The sequence below is a fragment of the Ochotona princeps genome, chromosome 17 (genome assembly GCF_030435755.1).
Source record: "Ochotona princeps isolate mOchPri1 chromosome 17, mOchPri1.hap1, whole genome shotgun sequence".
Taxonomy (NCBI): Eukaryota; Metazoa; Chordata; class Mammalia; order Lagomorpha; family Ochotonidae; genus Ochotona; species Ochotona princeps.
The window spans coordinates 21,589,374-21,606,936 of record NC_080848.1 but is presented as its reverse complement, the minus strand read 5'-3'; the positions used below and the strand labels follow the sequence as shown (position 1 = coordinate 21,606,936).

The window sequence follows — 17,563 nt, the reverse complement described above, 5'->3', positions numbered from 1 at the left end:
AGAATTCCAGCTTGCTATGGCATGGGGAGGGGTGTGGGGGATAAGTTTAAGTGTGTATTATTTGTGTTCTGTGCCACCAGTTGTGCCTCTTGTACTCTGGGAATTACTGTATCACAATAAACAAACAAGCTTTGGCTTTTCCTAAATAGTAGCTAGAAAAATGCTTGCTGTGCAGCTCTTGGGAGCCAGGAGAGGCAGAAATGAGGACTCCATGGCTAAATGTGTCCCTTTCGATTTCATCTCCTCTCTCCATCCAAGCCCTGTCTGTCCTCCTCCCAGGACTATTTCCTTAATCCTCCTGCCCCATCTGCAAAGCGCCAGTTTGTGTCCCATGGAGGATTTCTCCAAGACACCTGGGCCCAGCAAGACAATATTTTCTTTTTCTCCCACTGGGTAGAAAGACAGCTCGGAGCCTCATTAGAGGGATTAGAGCAGGAATCGGGCCAGGTGCTGTTTATACACATAAGAGCATTCTTTTCCCCAGCATCTGGCATCAGACCCCAGTGAACCCCAGAGATCTCCTAGTGTCTTTGCTTCTTCATCCTCTTTCCTTCTTCCATGGCCTTCCCGGAGACTAACTCATGATGTTTTTTTTTTTTTTTCTTTTGTTTTTTTAAAGATTTATTCATTTTATTACAGCCGGATATACACAGAGGAGGAGAGACAGAGAGGAAGATCTTCCGTCCGATGATTCACTCCCCAAGTGAGCCACAACGGGCTGATGCGCGCCAATCCGAAGCCTGGAACCTGGAACCTGTTCCGGGTCTCCCACGTGGGTGCAGGGTCCCAATGCATTGGGCCGTCCTCAACTGCTTTCCCAGGCCACAAGCAGGGAGCTGGATGGGAAGTGGAGCTGCCGGGATTAGAACCGGCGCCCATATGGGATCCCGGGGCTTTCAAGGCGAGGACTTTAGGAGCTAGGCCACGCCGCCGGGCCCACTCATGATGTTTTATAAGCAACCACAAATTACAGTTTACAAACTGTAAGCACGACATCAATGTTTTTTTTCTTGCAAGCCAATTTAAATCCCTATTTAAAATGAGGTCTAAAATCACAACAGCTGAAATAGTGAATGGCCCTAAACACTATCAAAAATGAGAATTGTATAATCGACCTCTGCAATAATTGGCATATTATAGCACTGGGCAAGAATTAGCTCAAATAAGAAGAAAAGAAGCAATCAAACTGGAAAATGAAACAAAAATACCTCACCAAGTAGCAACCCACTAATTATTTTTCGTGCCTGGCTGTGCCCGAGGATAAGGCTTTTCTGGATCTCAATATGCTTTTTCTCCCCCCTTTCCTTTCATGTGTCTGTCCTCCTCCCGTGAAGCAGTGGGTGGGGAGGTCTAAAAATAGTCAATGAATCACAACAGATAACATTGTGCCGCAAGTTACATAAACAACAGCTTGGGCTCCCGGGCCGTGGGTCGGAACAGAAAGTATCTGGGTCACGGTTGTCACACTGAATAGGGTCCCCCGGAGCCGGCCTTCGGGAGGCGCGGCCGGGAAGGAGGCTTGGGCCTGCGGGCCGGCAGCAGCAAAGCAGCCCCGCGAAAAGCCAGCGGCCCCGGGCGCGGGGGCGGGGACAGGGGCGGGGGCGGCACGAGCAAGGCGGCCGAGCTCGGCGCTCCTTCTCCATGGCTGGGAGCGGGCGGCGGCGGCGGAGGCGCTGACAGGCCCGGGGCGGGGCGGGCAGGCAGGCAGGTCCGGGCCGGGACCTAGGGCGGCGGGGAAGATGAGCGCCCTCTTAGAGCAGAAAGAACAGCAGGAGAGGCTGCGGGAGGCCGCGGCCTTGGGGGACATTCTGGAGGTGCAGAAACTGGTGGAGAGCGGGGTGGATGTGAACTCCCAAAATGAGGTCAACGGCTGGTAAGTGGGGAGCGGGGGAGGCCTAGGGTCAGGGCAGCCGGCCCGGGGGTGGGGCCGTCGGCCTGGACCTGGGCCTCGCGTTGCCTCTGGACTCCGAGGAGTGGCGAGGCCTCCGAGGTTGTGTCTTCCTGAGGCCGGGTTTAGCCACCCCACCTCACCGCCACCCCCGCGCGTCCCGTGCAATCAAATCCCCAACCCACGTGGTCCACCCTGGCCCGAACCTTGGCTCCCCCGCGAGCCCGTTTGACCCCTGGCTAACTTGGTCAGAACGTAGTGGAGTGTGGCATTTCAGTGACTGTGTGTGCTGGGGCTCATCCCAGTTGAAATTGTTTGTGTGTTTCTTAAGATGACACGTTGCAGAGCTAAAAGCTTTAGCTGCTGAGCAAATATGCACCTTAAACCAGTATGAAATATGTAGCCAAGGCCAGGCGTGGGGGAAAGAAAAAACACTTGCACTTTTTTGTGCCACTGTCACAGTGATTTGCTGTGAATTGCAGCTATCTGGCAGGGGTGGGGAACGTCTGGTCCATGGGCGTGATGGCCCCAGAAATTCATGTGATCTGACCTGCCAAAGCAGCCATTGGCTGGAATTGAAATTCAGTGAATCTATAGCAGGTTAATTTTTAGTTTTGGATGACCTGTGCTCCGCAGGGATGATATAAACATCCAAATGGCCCTAGGCAGAAGGAACTTTCCCACCTTTTCCTGTTGATGCAGAGGCTTGTCTTGTATCCTATAGAGGGTTTTCCTGTAGCTTCTTTTTTCTTTATTCCCCTCCCCCACTTTTTAAAAAAAGATTTATTTATTTTTATTGAAAAGGCAGATGAGATTTGCGGAGAAAAGGAGAGACAGAAAGATTCTCCATCCGCTGGTTCACTCCCCAAATGACCACCACGGCCAGAGCCAAGATGATCAGAAGAAGCCAGGAGCCAGGAGCTTCTTCTGGGTCTCCCCCACAGGTGCAGGGTTCTAAGGCTTTGGGCCATCCTCTTTCCCAGGCCACCATTAGAGAGCTGGATGGGAAGTTGAACAGCAGGGACATGAACTGGCTCCATCATGGGATCCCGGTAAGGAGATGATTTAGAGATTGAGCCATTGTGCCAGGCCCATCTTGCAGTGTCAACTGCAGAATTTCATCCGAGGCTTTAGGTGTCTGCCTGCAGACTGATGCTGTGTAGTAACTAAGGACGCTTCTTCATCACATACTGCTGGTTGTCAGGTCTAGTGTTGTTACTGAATCCAGTGTGGATCTACCCTCTTTGAAAATGCTCAGGTTTTTTTTTTATTTTTTTAAATGAAAATATATGTATTTAATTGAAAGAGAGAGGAAGAGATTTTTCTACCCATTGATTCAGTCCACAAGGGGCTGGGTTAAGCAGAAGTCAGGAAACTAGGATTCCATGCAGGCCTCCTCCATGGATGGCGTGGCCCCAAGCACTTGAGCCATCCCGAACTGTCTTCCCAGGTGCATCAGCAGGGAGTTGGATCAGAAGTGGCGCAGTCAGGCCTGGTGCAGGAGCCTAACGGTTAAAGTCCTCGCTTTGCATGTGCCAGTTCATATCCCAGTTGTTCTACTTCGCATCCAGAAGCCTGCTTGTGGCTTGGGAAAGTAGTTGAGGACTGGCCAAAGCCTTGGGACTCTGCATCTGCATGGGAGACCCAGAAGAAGCTCCTGGCTTCTGGCTTCTGATAAGCTCAGTTCTGGCCATAGCTGTCACTTGGGGAGTGAACCAGCGGATGGAAGATATTTCTCTTTGTCTCCCCTTCTCTCTGTAAATCTGACTTTCCAATTAAAAAATAAATAAATCTTTAAAAAAGAAAAAGTAGAGCAGTTTGGGACCCAAATCCATATGGGATGGGCCACCGTGTTACCTGCTGTTAAGGTGGAACTGTGCATTTTTGAGCTGAAGGGGACGATACAGGAGAGTTCAGCTTGTCTTGGGTCACCCTAATTATTCACAGGCAACTGAGGTTGCCTGTACTTCCTCACTAGTCCATCTGTATACTTCCTTTCCTTAAAAAAAGCAGCTCAAATGTCTGTCCAGAAAATTGAAGGAATGTAGTACTGCCTTTTTGTTTGTGTAAAAATATTTATAAACACTTGCTGCTCTGTGTGTGTTCTGAGCATTGCTCTGTGGTTCAGGGCTGTGAGTTGCTATTTGGGCACTGGGAGGCAGTGTTGTACAGAAGGAGCCTAGTTCGCCTGCAGTTTCTTTTCCACGCTTCTGCCTGGCTATGCTGGCTATGCGACCTTGCTCTCCCAGTATTCTGAAGGAGCATGGTGAACGTTGGAGGAGATAAAGCACAGTCTAAATAGATGACCTTTGCTAAGCTTGTCCTGTGGCACAGATGTGGCTCTCAGGGCTGCTTATCTGTGACCTCATTCACAACCTACCTTTTGGTCATCTCTTCATGTTACAGAGGAAAAAACAAGGTCCAGAAAGATGATTAAGTGATTTTGCCAGTTTGTCTAGCCCCCACAGTCACCAGCAGAGCTGGAAGACAAACCCAGCGTCAGACTACATACTCTTCCTCTTAAATGCAAAGCTGCCACCACTAAGTCAGGGGAATCTGGTGTAGCTCAGACAGAGTCCTCGTTGTAATGTCTCTGGGGGAGATCTCTAACAGATGGGTTGGGTTCCCCGTCTCCTCTTACACTCCTGCCACCCCAAGCCTGCTGCCTTGACTCTTCCTCTCCGCCTCTCTGGGGCTCTGTCCACAGTCCTTAGCACCTGCCTGCTTCCTGGCTTCCCCCGTGCCTCATAGCTCGTCAGCTGGCTCCGCCTTCAGCTGGAGTTGTCATCTGCCCTTCCCACCCTGTCCCTGGAGTCTGGAGCTGCCGCCATGTCCCTCAGCAGGGCCTCGTAGAAGCCTCCAACTAGGCTTCTGGCTGCTCACCTGGAGTCCTCTCACTGCAGTGACTGGCAGGGGAGGTTGACCTAAGCCCAGGCGCCTGGGTTCATTCCCATTTCATTGAGCGGGAGACCACAGAGCCTCCCAGTTTCCACTCCCTGTGTCCTCCCCCCTCCCTGCTCCGCTCTGTTCCTTGCCTCCTGGGGATCCGCCCCTCACTCCCTTCTTTGGACTCCTCTGTCCTTGCTTTTCCTGGAATCCCAGGCACAGTCCTTTCTGAAGATTGGTGTCCTCGCGTTATCTAAATTACTTTCTCCCAGAGACCTCGTGGTTTGCTTTCTCTCCTCCTCCACAGCCTGCGTTCCACCTTCGCCATAGCACTTTTCTTTGGCTGTCAACCTAAAATTGCTCAGTGCCTCTTCTCAGACTCTGATACCCCCTTGTTCCCTGTGCTGTTTTTTTTTTAATTATTTATTATTTAACTTCATTAATTACATTGTATTATGTGACACAGTTACATAGATACTTGGGTTCTCCCACCCTTCCCCAAACCCTCCCACCATGGTGGATTCCTCCACCTTGTTGCATAACCACAGCTCAAGTTCAGTTGAGATTCCCCCATTGCAAGCGTATACCAAACATAGAGTCCAGCATCTTATTGTCCAGTCAAGTTCAACGGCTTCTTAGGTATACCCTCTCTGGTCTGAAGACAGAGCCAGCAGAGTATCATCCCTGTGCTGTTTTATTACCCTTGTATCACTTCATCACCACCAGGCATGCTGCATACTTTGCTTATTTATTTGCTAAGTGCCTTAGTTTCTTCATCTAGGAAGTAAGGGAGTATTGATAATAATTAGCTCATGCGCACTTTGAAGATTGAATGCTGAGTTAATAAATGTAAGGCCCAATATGAAAAGCAATGTGTCTGCTAACTTTCGTTACTCTCTTACTTGTTAATCAGGGTGCTGGGCAATGGAATGTCAGGTGGCCCTCCACTCTCTAGCATCCTATGAGCAGAAGGGTGACAGCTTTCCATCCTTGGTCACTCAGTACTCATGGGTTCTGCACTGATGCCCAGTGCCTCTGGCCTAGAGGACTTCCAGCTCTCCTAGGACATTTGGATTGCAAATGTAAAACTCTCAGAGCTGAAGTTCAGAGTTCCCACATCAGTTGTGGCTTAAGTGTGATGTACATCCTTGCCCTTCATGAACACATACAGCAGCTCGTGAAGAAGTTGGAAATCCAGCCTTGGGCAGTTGCATTGGGTTCTGGCTGCTCAGAACCACACAGCTCTGGGCTGTGAATGGTGATCCCCAAGGGCGCAGGGCTGTGGGAATGCTGGTGCTCCCTTCACCCACTCTGGTCAGGCTTTAGCTGCTTGGTCTGTCCTGGCATCGCAGACCCACTCATAGTAAATTACTTCTGTCATGCTCCGGATTGCCATGAACAAGTGATTTAGTACTAGTGTGCAAGTATTTCATGTTCAGGAAGGAGCTTCTTTTTCTCATCGTGCTCCATTCAGTTTTGATTGCTCACCTGGCATTATAATTGTTCACTTTTCAAGCCCTGTCACAGACATCCACCCATGAACACACTTGGGGCTATAGCCAGCCCAGAAGTAAGGATGTACCAGAATCTTCCTGCTCAAGCAAGGTCTGCCTTGTCTTTAGTTCACTCAGTGAACAAATCTTACTGAAGCACTTGCTGTGTGCCAGATAGACACTTCTCTATCCTCATGGAACTTAGAGTCTTTTTTTTTTCAAGAATTATTTATTTTTGTTGGAAAGTCAAATATACAGAGAGGAGGAGAAACAGAGAGAAAGATCTTCCATCCGCTGGTTCACTCCCCAAGTTGCCACAATGGCTATATACTGAACTGGTCCAAAGGAGCCAGGAGCTTCTTCTGGGTCTCCCATGCAGTGCAGGGTCCCCAGGCTTTGGGCCATCCTCCACTGCTTTCCCAGGCCACATGCAGGGAACTGGATGGGAAGCGGGGCTACCCGGACACGAACCGGCACCCATATGGGATCCCAGCACATGCAAGGCAAGAACTTTAGCCATTAGGCTACTATGCTGGACCCAAGAAGTTATAGTCTTTTTTATGATTTATTTTTTATTTACTTGAAAGGCAAGGTTATGAAACAGAAAATGGAGAGCGATCATGTCTGTCCACTGGTGTACTCCCCAAGTGGTTGTAAAGGCCAGGGCAGGGCCAGGCTGAAGCCAGGAACCAGGAGGTTTCATCCTGTTGAATTATCTTTTCCACTTTCCCAGGCACTTTAGCAAGGAACTAGATTGAAAGTGGCACAATGAGGTTTTCAAACTGCTGCACATATGGGATGTTGGCAGAAGGATGCTTAATGTGCTACACCACAATGCTGGCTCCAAAGCTTATAGTCTTGACGTCAAGATCAAGGCTCTTCTAGGGGGAGCTGTTGGGGGCATCCCAGAGCCTATGAAACTGTCACAAAATGAAATAATAATAAGAAAAAAAAATTTTAAAAAGACTCTTCCATTATATTTCCCAAATTGCAGTTATTTCATCATAAAAATATACTGTAGGGGCCAGCGCGATAGCGTAGTAGTTAAAGTCCTCGCCTTGAATTTGCTGGGATCCCATATGGGCGCTGGTTCTAATCCCGGTGGTCCTGCTTCCCATCCAGCTCCCTGCCTGTGACCTGGGAAAAGCAGTTGAAGACAGCCCCAAGCCTTGGGACCCTGCACCCATGTGGGAGACCTGAAAGAGGCTCCTGGCTTCAGATTGGCTCAGCTCCAGCTGTTGTGGCCACTTGGGGAGTGAACCATCAGAAGGAAGATCTTCCTCTCTGTTTCTCCTCCTCTCTACATCTTACTTTCCAATAAAAATAAATAAATCTTTAAAGAAATATATGTATACTATAATTGTTGAATAATAGTGTTGAGTAATAGTGGGAAATGTGGGGCTGGTACTATGGCATAGTAGGTTAAGGTTCCCTCTGCGGCACTGGCATCCCATTTGGGCAGCAGTGTGAGTCCTAGGTGCGCCGCTTCTGATCTTCCTCTCTGTTTAAAGCCCGAAAAAAGCGGTAGAAGGTGGTCCGAGCCCTTGGGCCTCTGTGCCAGTGTAAGACACCCAGAGGAAGCTCCTGTCTCCTGGCTTCAGATAGCTGCAACAGCTGGAGCTAAGCCTATTTGGGGAGTAAGCCAACAGTTGCAAGATAGGACTTTCTCTTCTGTGTAACTCTGTTTTCAAATAAAGATGTACAATAATTTTTTTTTTTTAAACAAACGAAACAGTGGTGTCCTCAGCCAGCTAGATGAGCTTGTTCTCTGCAAGCCACCCATGTCAGGGTGCCCAGGGCAAATTGGCTTTTCCTAGAATCAGACGAGCTTTCCAGATAACCTTTCCCAGATTAGTGCCCTCACGCCTCCCTGCGAAGGGCGCTCTGTGTTCTCTATTCAGACATAAGCTCTCAGTTCATCAGAGCTGATTAACAAGGACACATGGAAAGGGGCCAGCACCGTGCCATAGCAGGCTAAGCCTCCATCAGCGTATAAGCCCTGGCTCATGTTCCAACTGCTACACTTGTGATCCAGTTCCTTGCTAATGGGCCTAGGAAAGCATGGACAATGGGCCACGTGCTTATACCATGGCATCCTTTTGGGAGATCAGAGAGGAGCCCCTGGCTCCTGGCTTCTGACTGGCCCACCTCCACCATTATGGCACTTGGGAAGTGAACCAGTGGATGGAAGAGCTCTGTCTCTCTATAACTGTCCTTTCAGATAAAAATAAAATATAAATTAAAAAAAAGAAGGATATATTTTTTCTTTCTATAGGTGCATTCAGGTTTGGCACCAGGGACAAATTTAGTAGCTCCAAATACTTTAATTTCTCTTAAGATGGAGTTTTTGCTATCATGTTAATTATGTCTGTACAGTATTAAAGTAATAGCCCTTTTGGGTGTGCAGAATCAGTGCCTATGGGGACAATATTAACTGATTAGTTTTCCTTAGATGAATTTGAGGTGTTAGAAAAGTCAGTTCTCAAGGAATTGTAGTTGACAAATATATATATATTTATTTATTTATTTTAAGATTTATTTATTATTGAAAAGTCAGATATACAGAGAGGAAGAGACACAGAGAGGAAGATCTTCCATCCGATGATTCACTCCCCAAGCAGCTGCAACTGCTGGAGCTGAGCCAATCCGAAGCCAGGAGCCTGGAGCCTCTTCTGGGTCTCCCACATGGGTGCAGGGTCCCAAGGCTTTGGGCCGTCCTCAACTGCTTTCCCAGGCCACAGGCAGGGAGCTGGATGGGAAGTGGGGCTGCTGGGATTAGAACCAGTAGCCGTATAGGCACGTGCAAGCCAAGGACTTTAGCCACTGGGCTACTGTGCTGGGCCCTGTTACATATTTTTTTTTAAAGATTTATTTATTTTATTACAAAGTCAGATATACAGAGAGGAGGAGAGACAGAGAGGAAGATCTTCCATCCAATGATTCACTCCCCAAGTGAGCGCAACGGCCGGTGCTGCACCGATCCAAAGCCGGGAACCAGGAACCTCTCCAGGTCTCCCACATGGGTGCAGGGTCCCAAGGCTTTGGGCTGTCCTTGACTGCTTTCCCAGGGCACAAACAGGGAGCTGGATGGGAAGCGGGACCACGGGGATTAGAACTGGTGCCCATATGGGATCCCAGGGCGTTCGAGGCGAGGACTTTAGCTGCTGGGCCATCGTGCCGGGCCCTGTTACATATTTTTAAAGTGCTTAAGAACTAATGTATGTATTTAATGCCTTATATTTGTCAGATGAAGACATGTTTGCAGCCTTCTGAAGAGAGCAATGCCAGCCATTTTTAAAATAGAAATTTGGAAATCCTCTGTGTGTACATGTGTGTGTGAACAAAAAAGAGGTAGAGTGCACAAGGGAGCAAGCAGCTCAGATCTGTTTGCAACAATAATAGGAGGCAAAATAAGCTCCAGCAAGAGCGGTTTGATGGTGATATCTTCAAGTGGCATTTGACACATATAAACCGAGTTTCCATAGTTGTGAGAAAGAAGCTTGGCAATGTAAAAATGTGTTTTGAAGAGACTGAGATGATCTCATGAGTGGTACTGATAAATTAATATTTTACAATACCATCCGCTGGCCAGCTTTTTGGAAGTCATTGAAGTTAATGCTTTGGGGATAGATCAGTTTTTATCAGGGATCAGAAATGAATTATAAAATTTAAACACTGAATATTAATTTGTTTTTAAGATGATTTTCTTTGTTTGAAAGGCAGAGTTCCAGAGGCAGGGAGAGATAGAGGTGTTCCATCTGCTGGTTCACTCCTCAGATGGCTGCAACAGCCAGGGCTGGGACAGGCCAAAGTTAAGGGCTTCATGTGGTCTTCCACATTGGTTCAGGCTTGCACTTGGACCTGGGCCCAAGGACTTGGACTGTTTTCTGCTTTCCCAGGTACATGATGAAGTTGGGAGCTGGGTTGGAAATGGAGCAGCTAGGACTTGAACTGATGCCCATTTGGAATGCCAGTACCACAGAGGTGTTTAACCCACTATACCACATTACCAACCCCCTCTCTTAAAAAATATTTGAAAGAAGAGTTACAAAGAGAAAGGGAGAAAGAGAGAGATAAAGATCGTGCATCTGCTGTTTTAGTCCAAATAGCTATCGTGATAGCTGGGACAGGGACTGGGCTAGGCCAAAACCAGGAGCCTGTGCCACAGTGCCAGCCTCCAAGTTATGTTTATTTGAAAGGCAGAGAGGGAGACACAAAGAGCTTCCATTTGCTAGATTCCTTATAAATGCCCACAGCAGCCAGGAGTGGGCCAGACTGAAGCTGACAGTGAGGAAATTGGTCCATGTCTTCTGTGTAGGTGCAAGGGAACCAGTGAATTGAGCCACCACCTGCTGTCTAATAGTGTACTCCCTGGCAGGAAGCTGCACTCCCAGAGCAGAGTGCTAGTTGGAGTTCAGGCACTGCAGTGTGGTTATAGGCAGCCCAAACAGGGTCAAAACTTGATGCCAAATAATTGCCCCTAAATTTTTTGGTTGTCTGTTTTTTGAAAAGTTGTGATCACCAGCTGATACTCTGATGCTAGCTAAACCCAAATTGGCTCCATGGATTTATTTTCTCAGGTTTAGAATTTGAAATCCCAGATTACTTCCTGATTTAAGTCGTTGTTTCTTTTGTTTGGGATAGGACCTGTTTGCACTGGGCGTGTAAACGGAACCATGGTCAAGTGGTCTCTTACCTGTTAAAGTCAGGAGCTGACAAGGAGATTCTTACCACGAAAGGAGAGATGCCAGTGCAGTTGACATCCAGGAGAGAAATCAAGAAGATTATGGGAGGTGAGTGTGTTTTGGGGTGCTTCAGCTTTTGGGGGTGCTTTGGCTTTTGTCAAACTTGTGACTGTGTTCTTGATGCCAAATAACCAAATAATGACAAATCAGTAAAGTGAATTACTCTGCCAAGGCATTAATTCCGTATTATTTGTGGGGAGGTTAACATTATAGGGTTTTATCTTTTTATTTGCAAAATTTAAGACCCATACAAAATGGTGGTCGTAAGCCTAATAAAAATATTCTCTCTTCTGGCCTGAAGAGCTGGTGAACATTGACTAAAATATTTGTCAGCCAAAGGCTGCTAGCTTCCAGATAGTATTTTTTCTTAGTCATCGGTAAAGGACTGTGTAAATGCTGTGTGCTCTTCTTTTTAAGTGGAAGAAGATGAAGATGATGATGCCAGCCTCCCCCAGCTGAAGAAAGAGTCAGATTTGCCCTTTGTGCCCAACTACTTGGCCAACCCAGCCTTCCCTTTTATCTACACTCCCAGAGTGGAGGATTCAGTCCAACTACAGAATGGGGGTACCTCCACGCCTCCTGCATCCCCCCCTTCGGATGGCTCGCCACCCCTGCTGCCCCCTGGGGACCCTCCCCTGCTAGGGGCATTTCCACGGGACCACACCTCTTTGGCACTGGTACAGAATGGAGATGTGCCTGCCCCCTCCGCCGTTCTCAGAACACCAGAAAGCACAAAACCAGGTCCTGTTTGTCAGCCTCCAGTGAGTCAGAGCCGCTCCCGATTCTCTGCTGTCCCCTCCAAGCCACCAGTGTCCCTGGAGCCTCAAAATGGGGCATACGCAGGACCGGCACCAGCATTCCAGCCATTCTTCTTCACGGGAGCATTTCCGTTCAATATGCAAGGTACTCCTCGTCAGCAGCCAGCCTCTGTGACAGCAGAGTTGGTGGCCGGGATGGGATTTGCTGTCTCTATTCTGACTGTAATTACACACTTCAGTAAGTGGCAAGGCTCCTGGAAGGAGCTCCCTTTACTCAGGTTTGCAAGTTGTGTATCTTTTGCCCTTTTACCTTCAAATATTTAAACTGTTCCTGTTAGATTTTTCTATGAACAGAGTTATTCTCTTTGTAACTGCAGTTCGGTTACCAAACTTAAGAACCAGCGCGGTAGCTTAGTGGCTAAAGTCCTCTCCTTGCACACGTCAGGATCCAATATGGGCACTGGTTCATATCCTGGCAACTCCACTTCCCATCCAGCTCCCTGCTTGTGTCCTAGGAAAGCACTGGAGGACAGCCCAAGGTCTTGGGACCCTGCACCCAAGTGAGAGACTCGAAAGAAACTCCTGGCTGCTGCCTTCAGATCAGCTCAGCTCATCATCCAGCCATTTCGGCTACTTGGGAGTGGACCAGCAGATGGGGGGATCTTTCTCTCTGTCTCTCCTCTCTGTGAATCTGACCTTCCAATGAAAATGAATAAATCCTTAAAAAAACAAAACAAAACTTTAACTTTTGCTTGCTCTTTAACCCACAATCCATAGTTAATTTTTGTCAGTTCTTTTTTTTTTCTTTTTTTAAAGATTTAAAGATGACTTTGGGCCATCCTCTGCTGCTTTTCAAGGCCACAAGCAGTGAGCTGGAAGGGAAGTGGAGCAGCCGGGACATGAACTGATGCCCACTGGAATCCCGGTGCATCCAAGGCAAAGATTTCACTGCTGAGCCATCTTGCCCCAGCCTCTGTCACTTGTTTCAATATTGCCCTTTAGAGCTATTTTCACCCCCACCTTTGCCCCAGGCCTATAATCACTAACCACATCTGGTGATCCTGTCATTTATTCTTTAATTTGGGACTTTTTTTTTTTTTCATTTTTCATTTTTGACATCAGCACTTTTGAAGAGTCCAGGGCAATTATTTTTGTAGGATATGGTTTTTCTATCATTATTTTCCAGTTGGTAGTCTCCTGTAAATGAAGGCTTTCCTTTCTCTCCCAGCTGAACCAGGCTAAAGCCAGGAACCTAGAACTCCATCTGGATCTCTCAGGATGGCAGGGGCCCAAATACTGTGTCATCGCTTCATCCCTCCCAGGCACATTAACAGGGAACAGGATCAGAAATGCAATAGCTAGGACCAAAACCAATGTTCATATGGGATGCCAGCATTGTATGTTGCAACCCAACTTGCTGTGCCTCAAGGCCAGTCTCTGGAAGAGATCTTAAATTGTGTGTCAGAACCATTTATAAAGGGCCAGCATTGTGTAGCAGGAGGCTAAGCTCCTACCTGTGTCACTGGCATTCGAGGTTGGTGCTGATTGAAGTCCTGGCTGCTCCACTTCCTGTCCAGCTCCCTGCTAGTGTACCTGGGAGAGCAGTGGAGGATGAGCCAAGTGCTTGGGCCCCTGCATCCATGTGGGAGACCTGGAAGAGGCTCCTGGCTTCAGTCTAGCCCATTCTTGGTCACTGCAGCTGTTTGGAGAGTTAACCAGGGGTGCAAGAGTCTCTCCCTCTCTCCTCCTCTCTCTCTGTGTACCTTTCAAGTTAAAATAATAATATTTTAAACACTTCCTTTTTTTTTCTAGAACTGGTACTCAAGGTGAGAATTCAGAACCCATCTCTTCGAGAAAATGATTTCATTGAAATCGAACTGGACCGACAGGAGCTCACCTACCAAGAATTGCTGAGAGTGAGTTGCTGTGAGCTGGGTGTTAATCCAGATCAAGTAGAGAAGATCAGAAAGTTGCCCAACACTCTGTTAAGAAAGGTAAGAAAGGTTAAGGGCAGGTGATAGCTTGTTGCAGTTGGAAAACACCATGATTTCTTCTTGGTTATGAGTCGTAGCTGAGGAAAAGGTAATGAAAAAGGAACAAGGAACTGGTTTTCCAGTTGTAATTATTAACTGTTCTTTGCTGAGTTTGAAGACAGAAGCATGTTTGAAAGTTGAAGGAACCCAAGTTGCTTCTGTAGTGATCTGTGTTACCTTAGGGCATTGCTAGATGTATCTTGTGTTTGGAATGTAAGAACTAAATTAAATCACAGAGCAAGCCCACGCAGGTACCACACTATCCCTGCCATGGGCTTTATTTATTTTTTTTGCTCCTAGATTTCAAAATGACCCAAGATCCTTATAGCAGGAGAGCACATCAAACAAGGAAACACGTGGCTCCCATTAACCTATTTCATTTGTTTGTGTTTTAGGACAAAGATGTTGCTCGACTGCAAGATTTCCAGGAGCTGGAACTGGTTCTGATGATCAGTGAAAACAACTTTCTGTTCAGAAATGCTGCCTCTACACTGACGGAAAGGCCCTGCTATAACAGAAGAGCTTCAAAGCTGACTTACTAATGCAGCAGGGACTTCTGTCACTTAGTGCTGTGACCTTGTGCGTCACTTGTGGGCCAAGAACAGGCCATCGATCCAAATGCCTTGGCTACCTGGGAGGGCCCCATGTCGTAGGCACTAACATTGTTCTGCCAAGGTAGGAAGCCCCTGACCCCCAAGCAGTGGTGCCACTCTTCCAAGCCTCTTGGTGCACAATAAACCTATCGCTTGAAGCTTTGAACAGCTGAGGAGTGATTTGGAGAGGCTAAAGTTGAGACTGTCTATCCAGTGGGTTTATGTGTGGAATGTAAGAGTTGTCTAGGCCAACTCTGAGAGGGAACAGAGCCTGTGCCTCGCTGCTCCTGCCGACCATGCACCTGAAGGGCTGGGATGCGCTGCTCCTACTGTTGCATGCTCACGAATGGGGAGAGCACAGGGACTGGCAAATGAATTTTTGTGTGACTTGTGGCTGTGAGGTTTCATATAACGTATTTATAAATGTTACTCAGGTTAAAAGTATTTAAGACTACAGATACCTAATTGTAGATATGCTGTTAACCAAAAGAGCTTCCCCTGCCCACTTTGTCCTTCGTCCAACCCTCACAACAATTTCCCTGTGTAGTTAGCCATCTCTGCGTTAAGTCCTCTCTGTGGTCACTAGAGGGCTCACTGATGCTTTCTGCGGGAGCGACTGCCAGTGGGGTCCTGTGTCCAGTCGCATCCTGAGGGGAGCACAAGGGCTGCGGGTCTGGGTCTGCCCCTGTCCTCCACGAGAAACGGAAAGCAGTTTGGGAGACTGAATCTGTTGCTATTTTAAAGGCTATTGTGGGAAACCAAGCTAAAGGAGTTACTCTTTATTTTTGTATCAAAGAAAGATTATTTTGAAATGATTAGGGTTTTTACACAACTCTGAATTTGTTGCTTTTGTAAACAGATCATTTGGTCTTAGGGACTCCCCTCATTGACACCACTAGCCCACCTAACAAAGTCCATTGTAAGTCTACCAGACTTTGTTGGTAAAAGTGAGAATGAAAACACTTGATTAAACTCTGGAACATGGCATACGAGTTGTTTTTAAATAATGCGTTCTTTTCCTTTGCTTCAATGCCATTACTGGTGAGCGAAGCCAGCGTCTTGTTGACACACACGGCTTGGCTTTCATGATAAGCGCGAGCACACGGAGGCTTCCAGAGAGCAGGGCTGGGAGCCAGCTGGGAAGCGCGGTGCCTGCCGGTCTGCACCAGTCTCTTCCCACAGTGCCTAGAGTTTCCAAAGAGACTGAACTTCTGAACCGCGCTAACCTAATTGCATTAGAACACTACAGCTGAGTGGGAGCAGGCACCAGTTGTCAGTGGAAGAGAGGGTCGTGCTAAGATAATGGCCTCCTGCTGCTACCCGCTGCCCAAGTGAGGTTGCAGTGGGTTTCAAGGCCGACTTCACAGAGTACGCCACTAATTACCGTCGGTGACTTACCCCTCCCTTCTGTGTTTGCACAGCCAAGTTATGGTTGCTCATGACCACACGCCCCCAACCCCTTCTGCAGGGTTTTCAAGAAGAATCTCCCTTGAGTTTCAACCACTCAGATGTAGTCACCTTTATTTGTCGCTTTGCTATGACAGAAGTTGCAGTTGGCTGATACAATGACGTCTGGGTGTACCCTAGCAGAAATTAATTCAGTGTTAAATCAAGTCTGAGTTACTGGCCAGAGACCCTTTCAGCCACCTGGAGTGAGAGAGAGAGACTGCCAGGGAGCAGGGAGGCCCTGGTTGGGAGGCAGCCCACAGATCAGCAGGGCCAGGCCAGCAGAGGCCTCGAGTGCTGCCGGGCAGGAGCCGGGTCTCTTCTCCTTTTGTAAAATCTTTCTCTGTAGTCAGCTGACTTCCATGGAGGGTGGTGGGATAAGACTGCACAGTTGCCGGTAGGTGAGTTTAAAGTCTTAATCTATGCATTCAGAGAAATATTTTTATATACTTTGTGTAATTTATAACAAGGATTTGTTTTTAGCTTTGTTAACTGTGAATTCACCCCTCTTCCCCCACTGCATATTTAAAGCATGTGTTCATGTTGTGTGTAAACATTCACTGAAGAGTTTTTCCTCCGTGCATTGCTGACTGTCCAAACATAACAAGTATTATTAAAATTAAATATTAACTGACTGCGTCCGTATTCTTTCATTTTGGTCTCCTAACCAGCACTACACATCTAATCAGAGAGAGTTCAAGTTGATGGGCAGTCCCGGGCATCAGATGCCCTGCGAGAATAGAAGGGCCTGCTCTCCACCTGAGCCTCCTGTGTCGCTGCTGCTGCTGCAGCACAGGGCCTGTCAGGGACACCTGGAGACGCATGCTCTGTGCAACATCTTTCCTCCTGGGTCACAGTGGTGGCCGCCTTTTCCTTGGGGTAGGCGAGCCAGCTAGATAGGAGTCTTCCCCCATGACCCACGTTTTGTGGCCTAGCCATTTGGCTGTCAGCACCCGTCAGGGCCCCAGTGAGTGGGGAAGCCAACTCTCAGGCCAGGAGAGAACAATCCAGCCTGCCACCTCAGCTCCTCAGCCTTGAGCTGGAGATGCAGCCGATGGCTTAGGCCTGCCAGGGCCTCCCAAAGCACACGTCATGCCAAATTGGCCTGATAAATCAGAGAGCATAACAGAGACCTTTGCTTAGCACTAAGGAGAGACAGAATAATTTGGGCATTTGCGCCTTCCTTCTCGCGTTGTCGCCCGAATGGGAGTCATCTTCCATGTACTCATAAACAACCCAGGCAGACAAGGCCTACCAAAACAATGTGATTAACCTTTAGCAAATGGTGCTGCAGCACCAGGCACCCGGAGCCACTGGGAGACCCACGTCCAGGGCGCCACTTCCATACCTGCTGCAGACCCTCCAGCTGGGGTCGCAGCAAGCCAGGGGCAAAGGAGACTGGAAGTTTAATGAGCTCTCTGAGACAAGAGAGTCACCCCAAACACAAAACCCTCTGCCTAGTGGGTTCTGCCCTGTGGATGGTGCATTTGTGGTTGGCTTGCTCACAAAGACAAATTTAAGTCACCACCTCACATCTCCAAGAGATGGAGACCATTGAGGCAGGGGCTGCCTCAGCCAGCCACACACCAGCTCTTGTAGGACTGAGGGAAAGGAACAAGTTGGAGGCATTGCAAGTTTGAGGACCTGTTGGGAACAGACTTGTACATAAGCAAAGAAAGCAAGCCCCCTGCTTCTCTGCACCCAGACACACACAGGCTGGG

General features: G+C 48.1%; 1 protein-coding gene across 1 annotated transcript; it reads left to right on the top strand.

The window, feature by feature from the left end:
* Positions 1–1,592: 1,592 nt before the first annotated feature.
* On the top strand, positions 1,593–16,171 carry LOC101521889 (ankyrin repeat domain-containing protein 40). The gene is made up of 5 exons (XM_004591022.4): positions 1,593–1,873; positions 10,912–11,060; positions 11,430–11,915; positions 13,583–13,764; positions 14,199–16,171. The coding sequence occupies exons 1-5, from the start codon at positions 1,740–1,742 to the stop codon at positions 14,343–14,345; spliced, it is 1,098 nt and encodes a 365-aa protein (XP_004591079.2). The 5' UTR covers positions 1,593–1,739; the 3' UTR covers positions 14,346–16,171.
* The last annotated feature ends 1,392 nt before the right edge of the window (positions 16,172–17,563 follow it).